The 20292-nt window shown below is 37.6% G+C and overlaps 1 protein-coding gene and 1 long non-coding RNA gene across 3 annotated transcripts; one reads left to right on the forward strand and one right to left on the reverse strand.

Annotated features, from left to right (window-relative positions):
- Positions 1-1450: 1450 nt before the first annotated feature.
- Positions 1451-14836, forward strand: LOC126972098 (zinc finger SWIM domain-containing protein 5-like). The gene is made up of 7 exons (XM_050818686.1): positions 1451-1528; positions 1948-2063; positions 3958-4108; positions 5185-5406; positions 7815-7937; positions 10159-10345; positions 11808-14836. Exons 2-7 carry the CDS (start codon positions 1957-1959, stop codon positions 11936-11938), a joined length of 921 nt encoding a protein of 306 aa, XP_050674643.1. The 5' UTR covers positions 1451-1528; positions 1948-1956; the 3' UTR covers positions 11939-14836.
- A 3204-nt stretch (positions 14837-18040) lies between these two features.
- Positions 18041-19847, reverse strand: LOC126972138 (uncharacterized). Of its 2 annotated transcripts, none has more exons than XR_007731057.1 (2): positions 19707-19847; positions 18041-18442 (listed from the first exon to the last, which is right to left on the reverse strand). It is a non-coding gene; the product is annotated as an uncharacterized LOC126972138 (long non-coding RNA). The 2 variants fall into 2 exon arrangements; XR_007731056.1 differs by lacking the exon at positions 19707-19847 and adding an exon at positions 19547-19681.
- Between the last annotated feature and the right edge of the window lie 445 nt (positions 19848-20292).

The following is a 20292-nucleotide window of genomic DNA, read 5'->3' on the forward strand; positions in this document are numbered from 1 at the left end:
GTCAGTCTCTGTTTAGTGATCCGCAGTCGCATTCTTTTCCTTCAACTGAGCCTAATACCGATCAACTGGAGCCTGACATACTGGAAGATTAAGTAAGAGTAGCCATTAAACATCTAAAAATGGCAAGGCATTAGGAAGAGATTCTATCCCTATAGAGACAATAAAGGCGTCAGGAGAGTATGGTGTACAAATCTTCCACGCGCTGTGCAACAACATATGGAGGACCTGCGCTTGGCCTCGCGATTGGGCGCACACCGTGTTAATCCCACAAGAAAGGCTCCACCAAATCCTGCAGCAACTACCGCCTGATTGCTCTGATACCCCATGCTAGCAAAATCCTTCTTCACATCGTGAATGAGCGTCTGAAATCCTATTTATCTAGAGAAATATCGCCAGAGCAGGCTGGGTTTGTAAAAGGAAAGGGTACACAGGAGCAGATACTGTCCGTCCGCCAGATAATCGAAAAATCCCGAGAATTCAATAAACCTACATAATATATCTGTTTTGTTGATTTCTCCAAGGCGTTTGACTCTGTCAAGTGGCCGAAACTCTGGAATACTCTCCTAGAAATGGGTACCCCAAAACATCTGGTATCACTTCTTAGGCACCTTTACGAAGATGGTACGGCCTCAGTAAGATCCGATGAGGTTCCATCCAACTGTTTCCACCCTAGTGCAGGAGTCCGACAAGGATGTATAATTTCTCCATTACTGTTTAACATCTACACAGAACTGATTGTGAGAATTGCTTTGGATGGTTGGACAGACGGTATCACTATTGGAGGACAAAAAATACTTATGTTACGCGGATGATACCACCCTCTTCGCAAGTAGCATCCCTCATATGGAAGAGCTACTACACAGGCTGGAAAACGTTAGTCTTGATTTTGGCCTCAGAATGAATCGCAGCAAGACCAAAGTGATGATTGTCGATTGTATTCCTAAGGTCATTATCAATTGCCACGGGAGAAGCAGCAAATTCCCATTGAAAGTCTATTTTCTAGATTTTTTACGTAATTTTATTCCGTAGGTGCGGCCCGAGGCACGCCCAGTCGCCTCCGCGCGGCGCTAGCGGCGGCCCAGCGGCACGTGCGGTCGTCGGCGCAGCTGTTCAGACTGGCGCAGGACGCACTGCGGCACGCCGCGCCGCCCGACGCGCCGCACCACCACCGCGACCTGCTGGCGGCCGCCTTCGAGCTGGGCTTGCAGGTGGGCGACACACACTCATCTTTATAATACTATATGTCACGTGCGGTCGTCGGCGCAGCTGTTCAGACTGGCGCAGGACGCACTGCGGCACGCCGCGCCGCCCGACGCGCCGCACCACCACCGCGACCTGCTGGCGGCCGCCTTCGAGCTGGGCTTGCAGGTGGGCGACACACACTCATCTTTATAATACTATATGTCACGTGCGGTCGTCGGCGCAGCTGTTCAGACTGGCGCAGGACGCACTGCGGCACGCCGCGCCGCCCGACGCGCCGCACCACCACCGCGACCTGCTGGCGGCCGCCTTCGAGCTGGGCTTGCAGGTGGGCGACACACACTCATCTTTATAATACTATATGTCACGTGCGGTCGTCGGCGCAGCTGTTCAGACTGGCGCAGGACGCACTGCGGCACGCCGCGCCGCCCGACGCGCCGCACCCCCACCGCGACCTGCTGGCGGCCGCCTTCGAGCTGGGCTTGCAGGTGGGCGACACACACTCATCTTTATAATACTATATGTCACGTGCGGTCGTCGGCGCAGCTGTTCAGACTGGCGCAGGACGCACTGCGGCACGCAACAAACACAAGCGACGTCCCTACGCAACGTCAAGTGATCACGGCGTTCACAGAGCACTGACTGACATTTAACAGAACGCTCTAGTTTAAAATAAAGCAGTCTTTCCAATAATCTGAATCAATTTAAAAGAAAATCATCATAATCAAGCTGTGTTAACTTCGGTAGGTGTTAAGAATGACCCTGTCGGCCGTGAACTGGAGACGACGCGAGATGGTGCGATGGCTGGTCACCTGCGCCACGGAACTGGGTCTTGACGCGTTGCTCTCTATAATGCAGAACTGGTAAGTTTCGCGAATGACTCCTAATGTCTTATTTATGTTCCTTTCGTAAACACATTCCATTACCTTTAAGTTTGTTTACATGGTTTTTTTATTTCCGAGTTCTCCAAAATCCAAACCATCCATTTATTTTGTTTAAACGGTGATATACAGGAAAACAAGCAATTAAATACAAGACAGGCTGCAATTCAGTGTGTGTGTGCAGCCTGTTTAACAGATGAGATGGTATCTAAGGTACAATTTTAAGAAGCCATCATAAGACTAGCTTTAGGTATATAACGGATGTTTGTTATATAAAACAAAAAAACGTAAATAATAATAGTAATGATAGAAAAAAATAAGATTTATTTTTATAGATATGAACTACTTGAGTATTACATCATTTAAACTAAATTTATATTTACAAAGAAGAGAATTGTGGATGTAAGGTACTCCATGATTTTCGTGAAGCATTGACTACGGATTCTGTGGATAGGGTTGTGGAAGGACACGTTATTATTACAATGGCCCTTTCCACAAGATGTGGTATTATTTTGCGAGAGCTTCCTCCCCTGTTGTAACTATTACACGTTCACGTTATTTTATAGATGGCCGCTTTTATGACCAACACCAGATGTACTCGGAAATATTGGATGGTATTATGATGTGACATGAAAACGAGTTTTCTGTGATCTAAAACCTCACAATGAGAGAGAGTACGTTTTCGAAACTTCTTGGTTACCGTATAATATTTTTGAAGTTGAATTATTAAAACTTTCGTTATAGATCCTATTGACGTTGTTTTTGAACAGCACTTTTCTAAAGATTTATCGGTGTGGGTACTGACTAGTTGCAAATCATTCGGACATCCTTTATCAGGGTGAAAGTAGTGGGCACGGACAGACGCCTTAAAGTGGCGTTTTCAGAAGACTGTAGTGCCATCTGTTAGTTGGCCCGAAAATTAAAGCTTTGTCAGCTGTTACTCGCTTTGAAACCTTTCAACTTTTCTTTATATGTGTCACTGCCCACTGGTCATAAAATGGCGGCTACTTCTAGCGTTAGCGCATCTATGTAACTCTCGTGTTCCATTTCGCATATTTACACTACTAAATCTATCTATGCTGTGGCAAAATTAAATAACTAACTCTACGCGCAATTTCAACATGGTAAAAAATTGCAATACCTACATTAAAAAGTAGAGTTAGTTATTTAATTGCGTCACAACATTAAAAACGAATTTTCGAGCGTATTTTCGGGGCCAATCTCCAGATGGCGCTAGTTTTCAAATAGACAGCTCATAATGCGTAGAGAGGGCTCTCTTTTCCCTATATATTATTATACTCTTTGGTAGTGGGTGCGTGATAACGTCCGTCTCATACTGCGGACTTGTGCTCGTAGTGCGGGGGGCGCCCGCGTTGATTTTTGAACTAATTCTTCTGACGCTTTAATAAAACAGTAGTAGTATACTTTAACGTATGATGAAATTACGCCCGCCCTTAAAACACATACCTCAATAATCCAGAACCGTCCTCAAATCTTGAAAAGGCTCAAATTTACTACTAAGTAGTAGTAAATTTTGTTACCTCGAATACCTTAAATAATTTATACGTCTAGTAGTCTCTTGCTGTTAGACTACCGATAAAACAGGCCAAGTTTGATACTTTAGTGTGCGTGACAAGTTACGTCTTACACTCGTGATTTGTATGTCACTTCGTGTTAGTGTGCGTGCATTGCTCATAATAGTGGTTAACTCTAAACTCAACTTTTTTGACGTTTTCACAGCTGTCATAGTCTCTCTATCTAAATCCAGAACAAATATAACTTTTTACTTGCGAAAACAAACACACATAATATATTCATTTCCTGCAGTCAAGTGCAATTGTTAGTTTTCCTTTTCATATGTTAGATACCTCGGCAGGTACGAGCTGTTCACTCCGACGGAGGCGACCGGGCCAGTGGCAGCGGCGGCCATGTCCCACGCTACCGCCCTCCGGCTGGGGCTCACCTTCGAGCAGCAGGAGAAACTCAGCGCCTGCGCACGGACCTTGGCGCTGCAGTGTGCGGCTAAGGTAACTAAGGAGCCATTTTAAAGTGTGGTGAAAGACATTTTTAGATGCAAAGTTTATATACGGTCGATCGGGTAGCTCGATGCATGTGCTCTCTAACTGACCTGAGCATCAGATTTTAGCGTTGCACCAGAGCATCAAATTTAGGACCGTTACACGTTTTATATACAGTGGCATTTAGGAAGGTTCGGTTTCGAAAAACTATAATATTCTTTTGGGCATGATTTCTTTTCATGAAAGAGAAAGACAAATGAAAGTTTGTGCTATATATAATTATGATAAAATAGATATATTTATATATCAAGGATCAGATATGTTATCGCGTTATTTCTTTAGTTTGCTTCGCCGAGCAGCAAGTATAGCACATGCCAAGTATAACATGAAGCACTTTTCACTGTGAGAATAATATAACTTAGCTTAGCTTAATAGTTTTCGCATTTAGATTATATTTTTAATTAATTAATTCATATAATTCATTTTCTGTTTAAGTTTTCGTACAATAGCAAACAACAAATGATCAAGAATACGATGTTATACGATTGGAAATGTATGTTTCAAATTCAAATATTTTTATTCAAAATAGGATGTGGCATCACTTATTGAAAGACAAAAACCTTCCACTCATTCCAAAATGAATGCCTCAGGCCTGAGAAGAATGGGCGTTACAATCTCTGCGGGCTTTTTTTTCATCGAAAAAATATGTTTACAAAGTAATATTGTACAATTCAACTTATTATTTAATACCTTGAGGGCGGTCGCTCAATTCCCAATGTATGGTATCATTAATAAAGTCATTTATGTTATAATTTCTTAAAGGACTTTGTCCTTTGGTGGGCAGAATGTCCAAACTTACGCAGAAAACAAGCAAGGTAATATTCGTGCTTTATTAAGTCACCGATAGATGTCGCTCATCCAATTTATGAATATTTTGTGACACGCTTTAACAATTTTCTATGAGTTTGTGTATCCCTTTGAATTCCGATATTAAAGAGAAACCTACCAGTTACAGTATACAGTGTGTGTTTCTATTGTGAGTAGTGGTGTGATATCTAACACACCTTTATCATGTGTTGTGCCAGGACCCGCCCGGGTGTGCACTCAGCGCGCTGTCAGTGTGCGAGGGGTCTGCGGGCGCCTTCGAGGCCGCGTGTGCGGCCGTGGGAGGAGCTGCGGCGCGCGGGGCCCTGGCGTCCAGTCAGCTGTTCGCGGTGGCGCGGTACATGGAGCAGCGGGGCCAGCCCGCGCGGGCCATGCGGCTGGCCACCCTGGCCATGAGGAACCTGCATCTACACTACAACCAGGTGGGTATTATGATGAGACGAGCAGGACGTTCAACTGATACCAATAACCATACGGCCTGCCCATTACAATGCCGGACCGCTCAGGATTATTAAAAAGCCCTTTTATCGAGAGGAGGAAAATGTCGGGCTCGGGTGTAAACACCCCCTACCTCCTCTGTGCTTATAGCCCTAAAGGCTTTTACAGCGAAGCCGGGCGGGGGCCTTGGAGGCCGAAAATGTAGCTCACAGGTGCGGGGGCGTCTTAGAAGGAGGCTCGAACCTCGGACCGCCTGCTCACTAGGCTGGATGGAGAGAAGTTCACTAACGATCTAATATATCTGTTAGTTTAAAAAGCCCAAAAATTCTGAGCGGTACTACAATGAGACGTAGTTCCTGAAAAACGTTCCATGACACAAACATCACATTTTAAGGATTTCGTATTTAAAGTTTAATAAATATTAGTGTATTCCATACGTGTGGGTGGGGCTACTAAGTCATGATGTCATTTAAAGAGTGACAGTAGGGCTGCCATATTTTGTCAGTCCGTTAATATGAATCACGTGACCAGTTTTGTGTACTTAACTCAATTTCGACATGATTGTGGCTTGGAATTTTTTTCTGGAATTACGTCCAATTGCGCTCGTCACCTTGAGACAAGATGTTACGTCTTATTTGCCCAGTAACTTCACTCGCTACGGCGTCCTTCAGACCGAAACACAGTACTGATTCACGGCAGAAATAGGCGCCGTTATGGTACCCATAATCTAGCCGGCTACCGGTGCAAAGGAGCCACTGTTAAAGTGAGAGATCCACGGCGGCGGTAAGCCTATTGGGTTTTGTTATTTTTAAGAAAAGTCCTTCAGTCGGCCCTATTTAGTGCAAATCGCTTATCCTACTCAAACGCCACTAAACCAACGAATTTTGTCTTGGCACGTCTGTCTTTTTCTATATGAAAAAGGAGGACAATTGTACGTACGTTGATGTTAAGTGATCACCGCCGCCCACATTTTCTTGCAATCAGAGATTGTACGCACTTTTTTTGAAGGTACCCATTTCGTATCGTTCCGGAAACACCACACAAGGAAGCTCATTCCACAGCTTTGTGGTATGTGAAAGAAAATTCCTTGAAAATAGCACGGTGTGCACACATCCAGATGTTGGGGATGGCATCCTAATTTTTGGCGTAGCGAAGGTGGAATTCGAATGCAGGAATCAAATGAAACAGTTAAAGCGACGTCTCTACGTAACGTCTTCGTCTTCTAAGAGCCCTTGCGATACTCTTGTGTGAGACATTCAGACGCGTCCCGCACTACCCACCCTCTCAAGCCGTAGAGTCTTCACAACATCCTATTTGGCCTACAAATGGCGTAAGCTATTATTGTATCATGTTCTTAACAGAGAATATTCCAGTATAGCGCCAAAACATCTAACCCATGATCTCACATCGGACAATAGAATTTCTTTGAATCAATATTTTCACAAGTTTGTGCGTTCACCACTTAAAAGTCTCCCTTTGTCGTATCCCCTCGATTCGAGAACACTCTTCTAACTGCCACAGCCTGTATTGGCATACTTGGCGTCGATATATCGAGCGATGTTCAGTTCCGTGGTCACTTGGAAGTGAAGGCCAAACTAGCCTCAAAAAAACTTGGTGTACTCAGTAAGGCGAGACAGTACTTCACTACTCAAAGCCACCGCCTGCAACTTTAAAAGGCGCAAATTCGGCCTCACATGGAGTACTGTTCTCACGTCTGGGCGGGTGCTCCCCAGTACCAGCTTCTTCCATTGGACCGCATACAACGAAGAGCGGCTCGAATCATCGACGATCAAGTCATCTCCGATCGGCTTGATTCTCTAGCATTGCATAGAGATGTGGGTTCTCTCTGCATCTTCTACCGCATTTATCACGGGGAGTGCTCAGAGGAGCTGTTCGGGTTGATTCCAGCGGCCGAATTCCACCACCGGACATTACGTGCAAAGTACCATCCGCATCACGTAGACGTCGCGTTTTGTCCGAAATTTCTTGCCTCGCACAGCCACTTTGTGGAATCAACTACCGGCAGCGGTCTTCCCGAACAGATACGACTTAGGGACCTTCAAGAAAAAAGCATACTCCCCCAATACCTTAAAGGCCGGCAACGCATTTCTTGACACACCTGTTGTTGCGGATGTCCATGGGTGGTTGCCTCACCTCTCCCCATCCCGTGAGCTTCTTGCCCGTTTGCCAGGGGGCATCTCTCATATAAAAAAAAAAACTATTTTTAATATCCTTCGTTTTGTCCGGATTAGAACCCGTTATTTAATAGCAAACTGATGTTATGCTATTTTCAGCTATTTGCATTTTGTGTCTTAAGACGACTCAGAGTATATGTAAGCAGGTGACGAAGTGCGCGCGTCGATGTAACATAAAAGTTATCTTTTGTTAACAGGACAGTCACCCAGCGATCGCCGACATACACTGGGCCGTCGCACTGGCTCACTCACTGGGTCGCGCGGAGTTACAGACGATGTTGCCGCTACTGGTCAAGAATGTACAATGTGCACCTGTGCTTGTAAGTGTCGAGTCTTTGTCAATACCAAATGTCATGAATGCAATTGCTGGTAAATAAATTATTAAGTTAGATCGATTCGAAATTTTTAAATTAATAATTATTTTAGCGCGTTAGGGAAATATTGCGAAATCGCGATGCGCGCGCATAAAGTCACGAAATTCGACACCCTGACGTTAGCTGTTATACTAGATTATTTATATTATACTTCAGCTACCACGCCTCTTGTAACTCACATTTCTCACAACCAATGTACGAAAACTAAATAAATTTAAATACATAACCTCAAATTATATACAAGTTTAAAAAAATCTCTAATTGTATAAATAGTAATTTAATGATATTTCATTACACGTTGTTGAACTAAACTATGCGGTATTATAATACTTTCATGGGTTGTATCTTATACTGTCGCGTAGCAACGACGTATATGACGACAGTTGTCAAACGTCATATCGTGCAGCAATGTACATGACGAGAGTTGTCAAACTTCAAGACATTGATAATTTCAACAGCAAAACAGTGCTTACTTTAGACGCTGTAGACCCGGGTTCGATACACCTACCAGTGTATGGAATTTTTGGGTTTTGTATAGTTAATTTTTTATAAGTTCACGATCCAATCGAATAGAGTAAAAAGGAGGGAAAATGTGTAAGCAGGATTAAAAATAGTTAAAAGAAATTTCTAGTCCAATTTAAATTTAAATATGGAATGGGAGAATCATTTTGAAAATAGAACACATCCGGGGGTATATAAGCCATGCTAAGCGTGGCCTACGGCAGGTCTAGTTCTGACTCGAAAGTGTAAAGAAAGAAGACGAAGAGGAATCTTGTGATCTACTGAAGGTGCTTAAGGGAACGCAAATCAAAACTCGTTCCTATAAGCGGAGTATTATTTCCAAATCGCTGACCCACTCTCGTGTCAATACCATCTTTATTACAAATGTTGGTTTTTCTACAAACGTAAAATAGCAAGAGGATTGAAAAAAAATTAAGGCTTTGTTTTTTTACGCCAAAGAAAACTTCTTGCGTGCGTTTATAAGTACTCACACACTTGTCACATACATGTTAAAGTCAGACTCCTATATCTGTCGTATAATTCCGATCAGTAGAACTTGTTTTACCCACAATAGTTTCATAAGACGTGTCTGTCGACTTTATAATAACTCCTTTAATACTGATTTTAATACTTCCGTACTGATATATTTTGTAACTTCATAAATAAATTAAAAAGATACCTTAAAATCAAAAACAAAAGTGATAAATTTTAATAAGTCACATACTTTCCTATAGATAAGATATTATAGTATCTATACATATTTTATATACTTTATAAAGTTCACCTTCTTACACGTAAAGTTTATGTATATAAATGCGCCATAACCTGTATATAACACAGGGAACTAAAGGTTTATATTAACTCATAGTTATTAAGATAGTTGTATGAAACTGTTTGTTCCTTATATAATAGTTATTTATGCAACTGTTGTGTAATAAGGGGTATTAAAAGACGAATGGGGATTTATAATGTTGAATGTGGATAATAGTATCACATGAGTGTTTTAATAACTAATTATCAACAGTTGCATACAAGACTTTATCTACACCTAGAATATGAATCCTCTAAAAGATTCTGGAACATTTAGCTTACTGCTAACATTAAAACACCAGTCCTAGTTGTAACCTAATATCGTTCAATACTGATTATAAACAAATAAACTAAGTATTAATGAAACAATTATTTATTTTAGTAGTAATTTACATTGCAAGTTTACAGTGCAATAATTAAAATTCACTCGAATATAATGTTCTTTTGCAGCGTTTAAAATGAATCGCTCATTTTCTGTAAACAAAACAATAAAAATATCGAAGAAAAATGGCGGGGATTCGAATAACCTACTTTTTTTTACGGGGCGCGACGTTCTGGTAGTGTGGAACGCTCGTAAACGAAAATGTTCTTTTTTTGAAATTCATACAGATACCACGCATCGAGTAATAAGAATGTCTGTTGAAACTCTTTGCGCATGAAGGGATAAAAAAAAAACATAAGAGTGTTGTTATGAAATTCAGTACAACATTACAACACTCGTTTGGATGATGTAATGGTTATTAGAACATTGGGTGTTTTAATGTTGGCGATAAGCTAACTGTTTCAGAATCTTTAATAGAGGATTTAAAGCATGGGTGTAGATAAATAATTAATAAATAATATCTGTACTCCGCAGTCGGACGTGCTGCGCCGGTGCTGCGTGGCGGCAGCAGGGTGCTCCCGCTCGCGCCCCCCTCCCCCGCGCCCGCCCACTCCGCTGCGGCCGCTGCTGGAGGCGGCGCTGCGAGCGTACGCCTCCACCACGCACGCGCGACTGGCGCACATATCTCCTAGACACTACGCGGACTTTGTCGACTTCTTAGGTCACTACTCTAACGCTTATAACTTATGCTTAGCATTATACGTGATTTTACCAATGGGAGGCTCCTTTGCACAGGATGCCGGCTAGATTATGGGTACCACAACGGCGCCTATTTCTGCCGTGAAGCAGTAATGTGTTAACACAACTGTCTTTCGGTCTGAAGGGCACTGTAGCTAGTGAAATTACTGGGCAAATGAGACTTAACGTCTTATGTCTCAAGGTGACGAGGGCAATCGTAGTGCCGCTCAGAATTTTTGCGTTTTTCAAGAATCCTGAGCGACACTGCATTGTAATGGGTAGACAGGTAGCTTATCAATTACCATCAGCTAAACGTCCTGCTCGTCTCGTCCCTTATTTACATAAATAAAAACAGGATGGTTTTTTGAGAAGAGCGGTGATGGTCAAGTCGAAAACTACGAGACTTAGAGAAAAGTCGTGAAAGGCGTCATGCCCTCGGTTTATAAAAATAACTTTTGACGGAAATCGACCCGAATGATTTTTCAAAAAAAAAATACAACCTGTCTTATTGAACCAATGTACTCTGTTTCCGATAAGGATAAAACTTTGGAAAGATATCGTTTTACTAAAACTAGAAAATAGAAAAAAAATACAAATTGCTTTACATATCTCATCTTTACCTAGCTAATAAATTGTTCAAAATGGTTTCCGTTCAGTCCAATGCATAAGTTTATGGATCTCTCTAATAACTTCACTGTATTATAACATTACTGCATAACAGGATTTTTCCCCGATAGAGTATCATCAAAAAAAGCAAGATTTCTACCAAAAGTTTGAATAGGAAGTGAGTTTTCTTACATGCAAAAGTAGTAAAACAAAAAATTTTGAATTTCCTCTGCCTAAACCGTCCTTCTCAAACAAAACGTGTATAGCTACACAAAGCGACTAGTTTGGTGACAAATAATTTACTTTTGCTTAGTCCGTTGATGAGAACTTCATACAAGGCAAGCTATACTTAATGCTTAAAAATGGTAAAGCCGACAACAAGTCGAGAGTACTAATTTAATATCATATCGTGCAACTGTAGTGACGTCACTAGAACGACACTGTGAGAAAAATTCATAAAATTTATCTGAATTTTTTTAATATACCAGTGGTTTCTATCATTAGAATAATTACCCAATAAAAGGAAAAATCTTAAATAAATATGTTACTTTGTCGCACTTTAGCGTAGATTTTGTAAATGGTTTGTTAAGTTTATGTGGACTCATCGAATTTTACTTTAAGTCTTTTTCGTGGGAATAGTATTATTAATAATATTTTATATAATAATTTCGATAATTTTAACGATGACTCTTCACCATTAATCTAAATTTTATTAATAGAGAAAACATGACGCGTCTTCTGCTGTGCTAAATGTCTTATTACCTATATTTTAAAGGCTTCATAGATATTATACTGTTTTTGACTCGACATTTCTATATTCTTTATGATTTAATTTACAGGTAAGGCCCGTGACACATTCGCACTAGCGCACGACGGCCCACATCAGTTCGCAGCCTTATTACAAGAAATTAAACTCAAATACAAAGGCAAGAAGAAACTTATGTTCCTCGTGAAAGAAAGATTCGGTTGAACATACCGTGTATATTGCAATTAGAATATTTTTGTAATGTTGGTAGATGTGCAATAGAGCATATAAAATTGTTAATAATTTGGGAATGGCACCCGACACGACAGCCATCTTTGAATCGCATCCCTACCAAATTAATATACCTCATTCATCATGTAAATTAACTGTTCATATTAATTTGCTATATTTAAGATTTATTATTACCAGTTCTAATCCTCGTTCGAAGTCCATCTTTTACTTGAAAAGAACTAAAAAAATCACTCTTTACATACTTGCCTTAAAATATCATAAAATTATTGCTTCATGTTTGCATTGGCAGCAAGACTAGTAGCCCAATCCAAAATCATTCGAAAAAAAATTCTCGTGGACTCAACAATGACAATTGACATTTTTGTACAAAAACCTTCATATCAATGAAAGTGGAGGGCTGTGAAATGGGACTCTTCGTACTTGGAATAGAATATAATATTCTTTGATAGAGTGATGCTTCCCGCCAAAATATGAAAGTGTAGAATAATGTCTAAATGGGTGCCAACTGTATTACCTCATCAATCGTTTGTGACTAGCTCGAGTCGTACCAATCCAGTCTAATGCAAAGTATTATTTAAATTAGGTTAAACCGTAGTGTTATCACTAAGTAGGCAGCATTGTAATGATCTCAATGATTCCATTTTGTAAATAGAATTAGGTATGTGTACATATTAGCTAAGTTAATTTAAGTCGTTGGAATTATTAGATATATTTTACTGGGAGTATGCGTTAAATGTTAGCGCATTTTTTTTTTATTTGAGCCAGCACCAGAGTAATAACGACGTCCATAGCACGGTTTTAAACTAAAATGACAACACCAAAGAGATACCTATTATGTAAATAAGTTGCTTCAAAAATATTGTATGATGTAATGCCATTCTTTCAGTATTCTTGAGTATTCTTTTTTATGTTTTCGTTTCACCGTTATACTTATGTTATAATCGTCCGGCTTAATTATATTATTATTATATCTGTTTATTCAAGTTTTCTGTTTTAAGCATTGTAGTTATTTTATAGTTATAATATCAAACAAGTGCATTTATATACATAGAACTATTTAAATGTAGAAATTTCGGATAGCATTCATTAATTAGGTGAATTTGAGTACCTTTACTGTGTATAGTTTGTAAGTAAGCTGGATTTTTGTACTATTTGGTACGTGATGGTTGTTCATGCATCGATTTCCTAACAATCACTTGCCAGATGCAAACGTTACTAACAGCCACTTATTGTATAAACAACGAGTTGCCACACAATTAACAGAAATACTAAAGTATGTATTTTGTACAATGATATGTCAGTATTTTGTTATAATTGATAATATTTATGATTAATATGTTTGATTAAATGCAGCAGCAAAAAATAGTTTATTTAATTTTTCACCGACATCTCTGTAAGAATTGATCGTCTTATTTTGCTCTATGCTACAAAAGTTTGACAAGTTTATTGGATTAAAGGAATATTTTCTAAGCGAAAACAATTTTTTTACAGTTAGACGAAAAATATAATTCATACATTAGTACAAAACAGCTTATAATAATGATTTTACTTCTAGTACTTATTTTAAATTAATTTCGTTTTAAATATGTGTAGAGCAAAGTATTGACAATTATTTGTTGATAAAATTATGGCAATAAGTTCATGTGCCGCCGGTGTGTGTTTTCATACAAGTGATGTATCCGAGATTTCAAAGTGTACATTTATTATTAAGAGAAAATTAAAGTGATACTTTGTTTTACTATGAGATAATTTATACGTCTAGATAAACCCTATTGCGGATGCCGGCTACATTATGGGTACCACAACGGTGCCTATGTCTGCCGTGAAGCAGTAATGTGTAAACATTACTGTTTTTCGGTGTGAAGGGCGCCGTAGCTAGTGAAATTACGGGGCAAATGAGACGTGACATCATACATCTCAAGGTGACGAGCGCAACTGTAGTGCCGCTCAGAATTTTTGGGTTTTTCAAGAATCCTGAGCGGCACTGCTTTGTAATGGGCCGGGCGTATCAATCAGCACAACGCCCTGCTCGTCTCTTCCTTTATTTTCATTAAAAAAAAAGGCAACGCATGACATCAGACCAGGTTCATTATTTTAGTGTGCATGACAGCTACGTCCTACACTCGCGATGCACCAGTCACTTTGTTCTAGTCTGTGTCCGTTGCTGAAAATGAAGGCTAACAGTTCGCCGCTATTTTTTTCGACGTGCTCATCCCTGTCACAGTTTATCTAGACGTATAATTATCTAAAGTTCTACCATTGAAAGGTTGGTATTTCTGCAATTTTCAATTCAAAATGGCGCCATAAACCGATTAGGACTTGTATGTAATTTGCCTATTTTTGTATTAAATTGTCGGATAGTAATTTTACGCATTATTATTTCTTGCAACTAGAGTTTTCTTAAGTAGTAATATATTAGTTTAATTTATTGAAACAATTTCGGCAAAATGTAAATCTGTTTATTTTGAGTACATCTACCCCCTTATTCATAATGGTCCGCTAACTTTAAACAGCCGCTAAGGAGTGTTTTTTCTCATTCTGACTTAGGTCAATAGATGAAGACAAAGTGCGAATTAGCAATGCTTTATGTTAGCAGACTATTATGAATAAGGGGGCTAGTATATTGGTACATTAATTTAAACAGCGAATATTATTTTATCAACCAAACACAATACATAAAGTAAACCGTAAGTGCCTTTATGATATTGTACTGAAAACACGAACCGGTAGTGCAATTTCAATGTATTTTATTGTTTATTGAAAATCAGGTTTCAGTTTACTGAAAATATTGAGATTGTGGTTTACGTGAAACGTAGACACCCTTCCACTGTTAATTTGAGAAGGTGATAATAATAAATATATTAAATAATACCATTTTGTTTCATTTCTTTTTCTACAGAAAAGGAGGCTGGTCGTTTTTAACCCAGCATGTAATAAACCAAAATTACCAAAAAAAACAACATTAACATAGGCGATACTACCGCCTTAACATAATTAAAGTTTCCCGCCTAAATTTGAAATATTTTGCGTAATTTTCATTTTTGACATTATCTGTTTAACAACTTTTTGACATTGTCATATGTTTATTTTCAGTGAATTTATAATTATTTTGATAGGACGTCCCCTATAGCCCAGTGGTTAGTGACCCTGCCTACTGGGCTAGTGGTCCCGGGTTCGAATCCCGGTAGGTGGCCAACATTTATCTGATGAATATGGATGTTTGTTTCCGAGTCAAGGATGTTTATATATATTTACTTATGTATGTTTAAGTATGTATATAATACAACGTTCTCCTTTATGCAGATGACGCAAAATTTTACAGAATTACTAATAACGAATCACATTGTATATCTCTTCAACGTGATATCACAGCAATAGTTAGGTACTGCTCCCTTAACCAACTATATTTAAACATAGATAAGTGTTTTACAATCAGTTTCACATGAAAAAGAAACCCAACTACATTTGAATACAATCTCATGACTCATAATATGTCTAGAGTGAGCCAAATTCGTGATCTAGGTATTATATTAGATCACAAACTTTCATTCAAAGCTCACTTTGATTACATAATAAAAAAGTCATTTAAACAATTGGGCGTACGTGTAAGCCATTTAAAAAGAGCATCACCTACAAAATTCTATATTTTAGCATAGTTCGTTCGTTGCTAGACTTCGGTTCTGTGGTCTGGAACCATCATTATGCACATTAAATCGAATTGAGAGAATTCAAAAAGTGTTTTTAAGGTCTCTCGAGAACAGAACAGGCTCTGGTAGTATATCTTACGCTGATTCACTTAAGAAACATAAAATGTTATCCCGTCACCTTAGGCGACAACAGTTCGACTTGTTGTTTCTGTATAAAATTATTAACTTTGTAATTGATTCCCCTAACCTTGTAGAAAAGATCAAACTCAGAGTTCCGACTAAATGTGTTCGTAGAACTAACAATTTATTCGCTGTCAAAAGAATTAAATCTATTGATTAACGATTTGTTTACAAAAAGCAATTAATGTTTGTATTTTTTCTCTTTGTTGTTTTCTTTTTGCATTTGTGTTGTGTTATTGTTAATTTCCTAATACTTCCTGAATATTTACATTAATTATTATTAACATCATTACAATTGGTGGGCACTCAAGATCCTTATCTATTAAGAATTAATATAAGAAATTTATTTGTACATGACTGTTTGCTGCCAAAATAAAATCTATAAAAATATATCGTTGTCTTGCACCAATAGCACAGGCTATGCCTAGTTTGAGGCAAGATAATTTGTATAGAAGTTTAAAAAAAAGGGGATAAATTGTCGTTATAATATATGTTGTAGGTATATTGTTGAAGCCGTGATATTATAATTAAATGGTAGATTGCCAATAGACTTTATTTCTTATAATTTAACGGCCTGGTTTTAGTAACAATAAACTATCACTAGTGGAATCGTAATATCACGGTTTTGACAATATAACTTTGACATATATAACGACATTTTTCCCCCTTTTTTTTAACCTTCATCACAAATTATCTTGCCCCAAACTAGGTATAGCCTGTGCTATGGGTGCAAGACATTAAAATCACGCGTTATTCTCCGAAATGGTAATATTGTATACGATTTGGGCATATTAGTTATATAATAGCTAAACTAAGCTAGCATACAAGGATAAAATACATAAAAAGGTTAACACCTACACTGATCTTTTAAAATTTTATAAAGCGTCGTCACTGTCTGATCACAGGGACTTAATTGATCTCTCTTTCCTAAAAAATGTTTTAGATGGAGGGGTTTGTGTTTTAGATGGATGTTTTCGATTGCCCAAATCTGTTGAGTAGGGTCCAATTGGCGGTACCAAAGCGTAATGCTAGGTCACATGTTATCAAAAAACTAACGTTCAGGCCTAGATTAACTAGATCGAACCCAGGCAGATCCGCGCCTTTGTGTAGAATAGTTGTCACCTACAACAACTTGGTTAAAAGAGCTGGTATAGATATTTTTCAGCACTCTGCCCCATGTTTTAAAAAAGAAGTCAAAAAAATTATGAAAGTACTGCAAGATGGTTAGTCATTGTTCGTAGTTATTGTTTTATTCTTTAGTTTTTCTTGGTTATTAAGTAAGAACATAGCTATTTTTTTTATCAGCCTTTTGCTTGTGGTTTAATTTGTTAAATTTTTTCAAAAATTGTTTTCAAAAGTTTTAGTTTAACAAAGGATGTATATAATACTATTAAGCATGTCGAGTTAGCCTGTAAGTGGAGTATACAACATTATAAAAGAATTTTGAAATGTATAGATTAAGTATGCACGTTGGCTTCCTAATAAATAAGTAAATAAATAAATAAATAATACTGAGTGAGTTTTCTCACAATGGTCTAAACTAAAAATTTCTACGCCAACGAAGCCGTGGAAAACAGCTAGTTACATAGTTAACAAAAGCATATCTACATAAACATTTTGTTGGAAATTTCTGCTATACTAATATAAGTCCCGCTTTATTCTTGAGCGATGTCATTAAAATTTAAGAAATAAGAAAGGAACCGAAAACTGAATATTAAAAAAGAAACTTCGAGAAACGCGAGAAAACTTCTTTTGACTTGCTGAGCTGTTTAGTTAGTATTAAATTGAACGAAAAATAGTGTCTAGCAATTCCATAAAACTTCTTCCAGGAAATAAGTGTTCTTAGGTAATACTTAATAATAAAGGTTGTAATATTATGTATATAGAATCTTCATTACCTGTTCAAGGTTTATATCGAAACGTTTTCTATTCTTTTAAAATTTGAGTAAATTATTAACGGCCCAAGTTCAGACAAAATTTGTGCAAAAAAAGCAGATATTTGGAGTGTTATACTGAATTAGTTTCTTGAAATCTCTATTTTCTGCTTCGATAGAAACCTAGATACAATGCGCAAGATACCTATTATATTATAATTCTTTTTTTTAAAAAAGATGCATACAAGCGTTTGTATGAAAAATATGACGGTTTGGCCGCTCTTGAACGCGCTAACTCCATCATTATGGTTTCCGAATCATCAATTGTGTTATGTAAGCATAATGAATAAAAAAATTCGGTTGAAGAAGAAATCTCCAAAAATATAACAGCTATATTCAATAGTTTTATCATAGTTTGAAAATTAAATCAATAATACATTGTATCATATATAAAAAAATTGTATCAAAGTAAGTACTCATACTTAAATGTGCTATTTAAACATTTTTCGTTTAAAAATGTATCAAATCCAATTTCGTTGAATCATTCGGCCAAACGAAGTAGAGGGCGTGGAGTGTGTTGTTTTGTCGTTTAAGTATTCGCTTTCAACGATTTGGGAATTTTCCTCATTAGGTATTTCCTTAGGCTCTTCAGATTTTTCTTTCGGTTGTTCGGTTTTTTGCTCCTTTGGTGTTTCAATGAGTTCATCGTATCCTAATATGATTGGTGGCAGTACTATAAGGCTTGCTTCGTGGTCCTGCTCGACATTATCTCCATCCTGAAATATTATTATTTTCATTAAGGCTAGGTTCCCATAATTATATAATATTTTCTCGAGATTGTACAACTAAACGAAATAACTTATCAAAAAGAAATTTAAATATATACCTATGTTTTCAAACCTTTCTCTTTCCGTTGCCTTAACAGAAAACACGATTGGAAGATATTTGTTCGGTACTTTTTTAAATCGAAAACGGTGCTTACTTTTAAGAATATGGTTATTTGCTTGAGAACTACATCTTCCATAAAAACGAAAAATATACTAGTACATAGAAAATATGTATGATATAGTAATCCGTTACAAATGGAAAATTTACGAAGATTCTTTGAAATAACACAATGCATATAACTAAATTTACAATACTATGATTAAGTTAAAAAAATATAAAATTAAATAAATAAAAGCTATATTTTTATTTATTTATTCTTAAAGAGACATAAAACAATTACAGTAAAGTAATTTCCTGGATAGAGTTACTATCCAGGAAATTACATTACTGATGCGAGTACAAATAACAGATATAGGTACACAAAAGTCACAGTTGCTGCTATGACAATTAACTATCTCATTGTATTGCCTAAACAGTCGTGGTAGTGGTGAAAACGACCCTAAGTTTGTTCGATAGCGTGGTACATCAAAAATACACGTAAAAGAAAACTAAACCTAAATTATTTCGTTGGTTATGTAAAGTTTTATTTATTTATTTAGATTAACCAGTGTAATTACAATATTACATTTATAATTATGCTAATTAACAAGGGTCTTATTACTAAATGCATTACCTTTTAAGGTGAACACTGCATGCTAAATTAAGTGTGAAATAGTTATATAATATAAGTATATATTATAAAATAAGTATAACTTAAAAAACAACCATTCTATGATGTAATGAAATTAGGAAATTAACAAAATCTACCAAACAGTCAGTGTGTCAGTCAGTAGGAAAACACATCATGTCATTAGGTTTAAACCAACGGAAACAGCCCTGAAGATAGACATGCCATATCCAACTTCAAACCCTGTGCAAGTAGGTCCATGCCACAGTTCGGCAGTGTGTGAATGAAAGTTGAAACTCTTGAAAACTCTAAAGGCCACGCATACCAGATATGACGATCGCGATGGTAAGTTTTGAAATGTGCTGGCTGCTGCAAAGCTGTTAACGGCAGAATTGAAGTAATATAAATTAATGATTGCGAAATTTAAGTGTATTAGGTATCTACTAACTGTATCATGTATAATATGAATAAAACAAAACTCTTACCACACACGTTATAGGTGGTAACACAGAAAGTAATAATGCAAACACGCTTACGACCCATAAAATGTATTTCATTGCGAATGTTGCGAGATTGTAATTCAACAGAATATATCGTTAAATATTTTACAAAAAACATACTCCCACCTTAAAGGCCGGCAATGCATTTCTTGACACACCTGTTATTGTGGATGTCTATGGGTGGTTGCCTCACCTCTCCCCATCCCGTGAGCCTCTTGCCCGTTTGTCCCTCTTATATAAAAAAAAATGTTGAATAAATTCACATCTCAGCTTTCCAATATTGGTATAATAAATTTGATAATACAAACGGTGGTGCATCCATGTCCTTAAACCTACAAAATTTTTCGTCTTCACGGAGTGTGAACAGACAACAAGTGAATGAAAACATGTTGTATTAGAAAATAAGACAGCACGCTTTTGCAGCTTCAATATCAGCGACAGATTTAGCCAAACCTTCAAGCGTGTAAATAGAATATTAACTAATATTCTAAGGTGTAAATAAATAGAACCTGTCAAGTATAAGTTAGCATGTGGTATAAAATCAGTCAAGTGCAGCCCGACTCCCATTTGG

The sequence above is a fragment of the Leptidea sinapis genome, chromosome 25 (genome assembly GCF_905404315.1).
Source record: "Leptidea sinapis chromosome 25, ilLepSina1.1, whole genome shotgun sequence".
NCBI classification, from domain to species: domain Eukaryota; kingdom Metazoa; phylum Arthropoda; class Insecta; order Lepidoptera; family Pieridae; genus Leptidea; species Leptidea sinapis.

Excerpts from the sequence above, each read along its gene's own strand:
- LOC126972098 (XM_050818686.1), top strand. The coding sequence starts at position 1,957 with ATGACCCTGTCGGCCGTGAACTGGAGACGACGCGAGATGGTGCGATGG. Across the intron at positions 7,938-10,158 it reads TACAATGTGCACCTGTGCTT|TCGGACGTGCTGCGCCGGTG; the intron begins GTAAGTGTCGAG and ends TGTACTCCGCAG. Across the intron at positions 10,346-11,807 it reads GGACTTTGTCGACTTCTTAG|GTAAGGCCCGTGACACATTC; the intron begins GTCACTACTCTA and ends TTTAATTTACAG.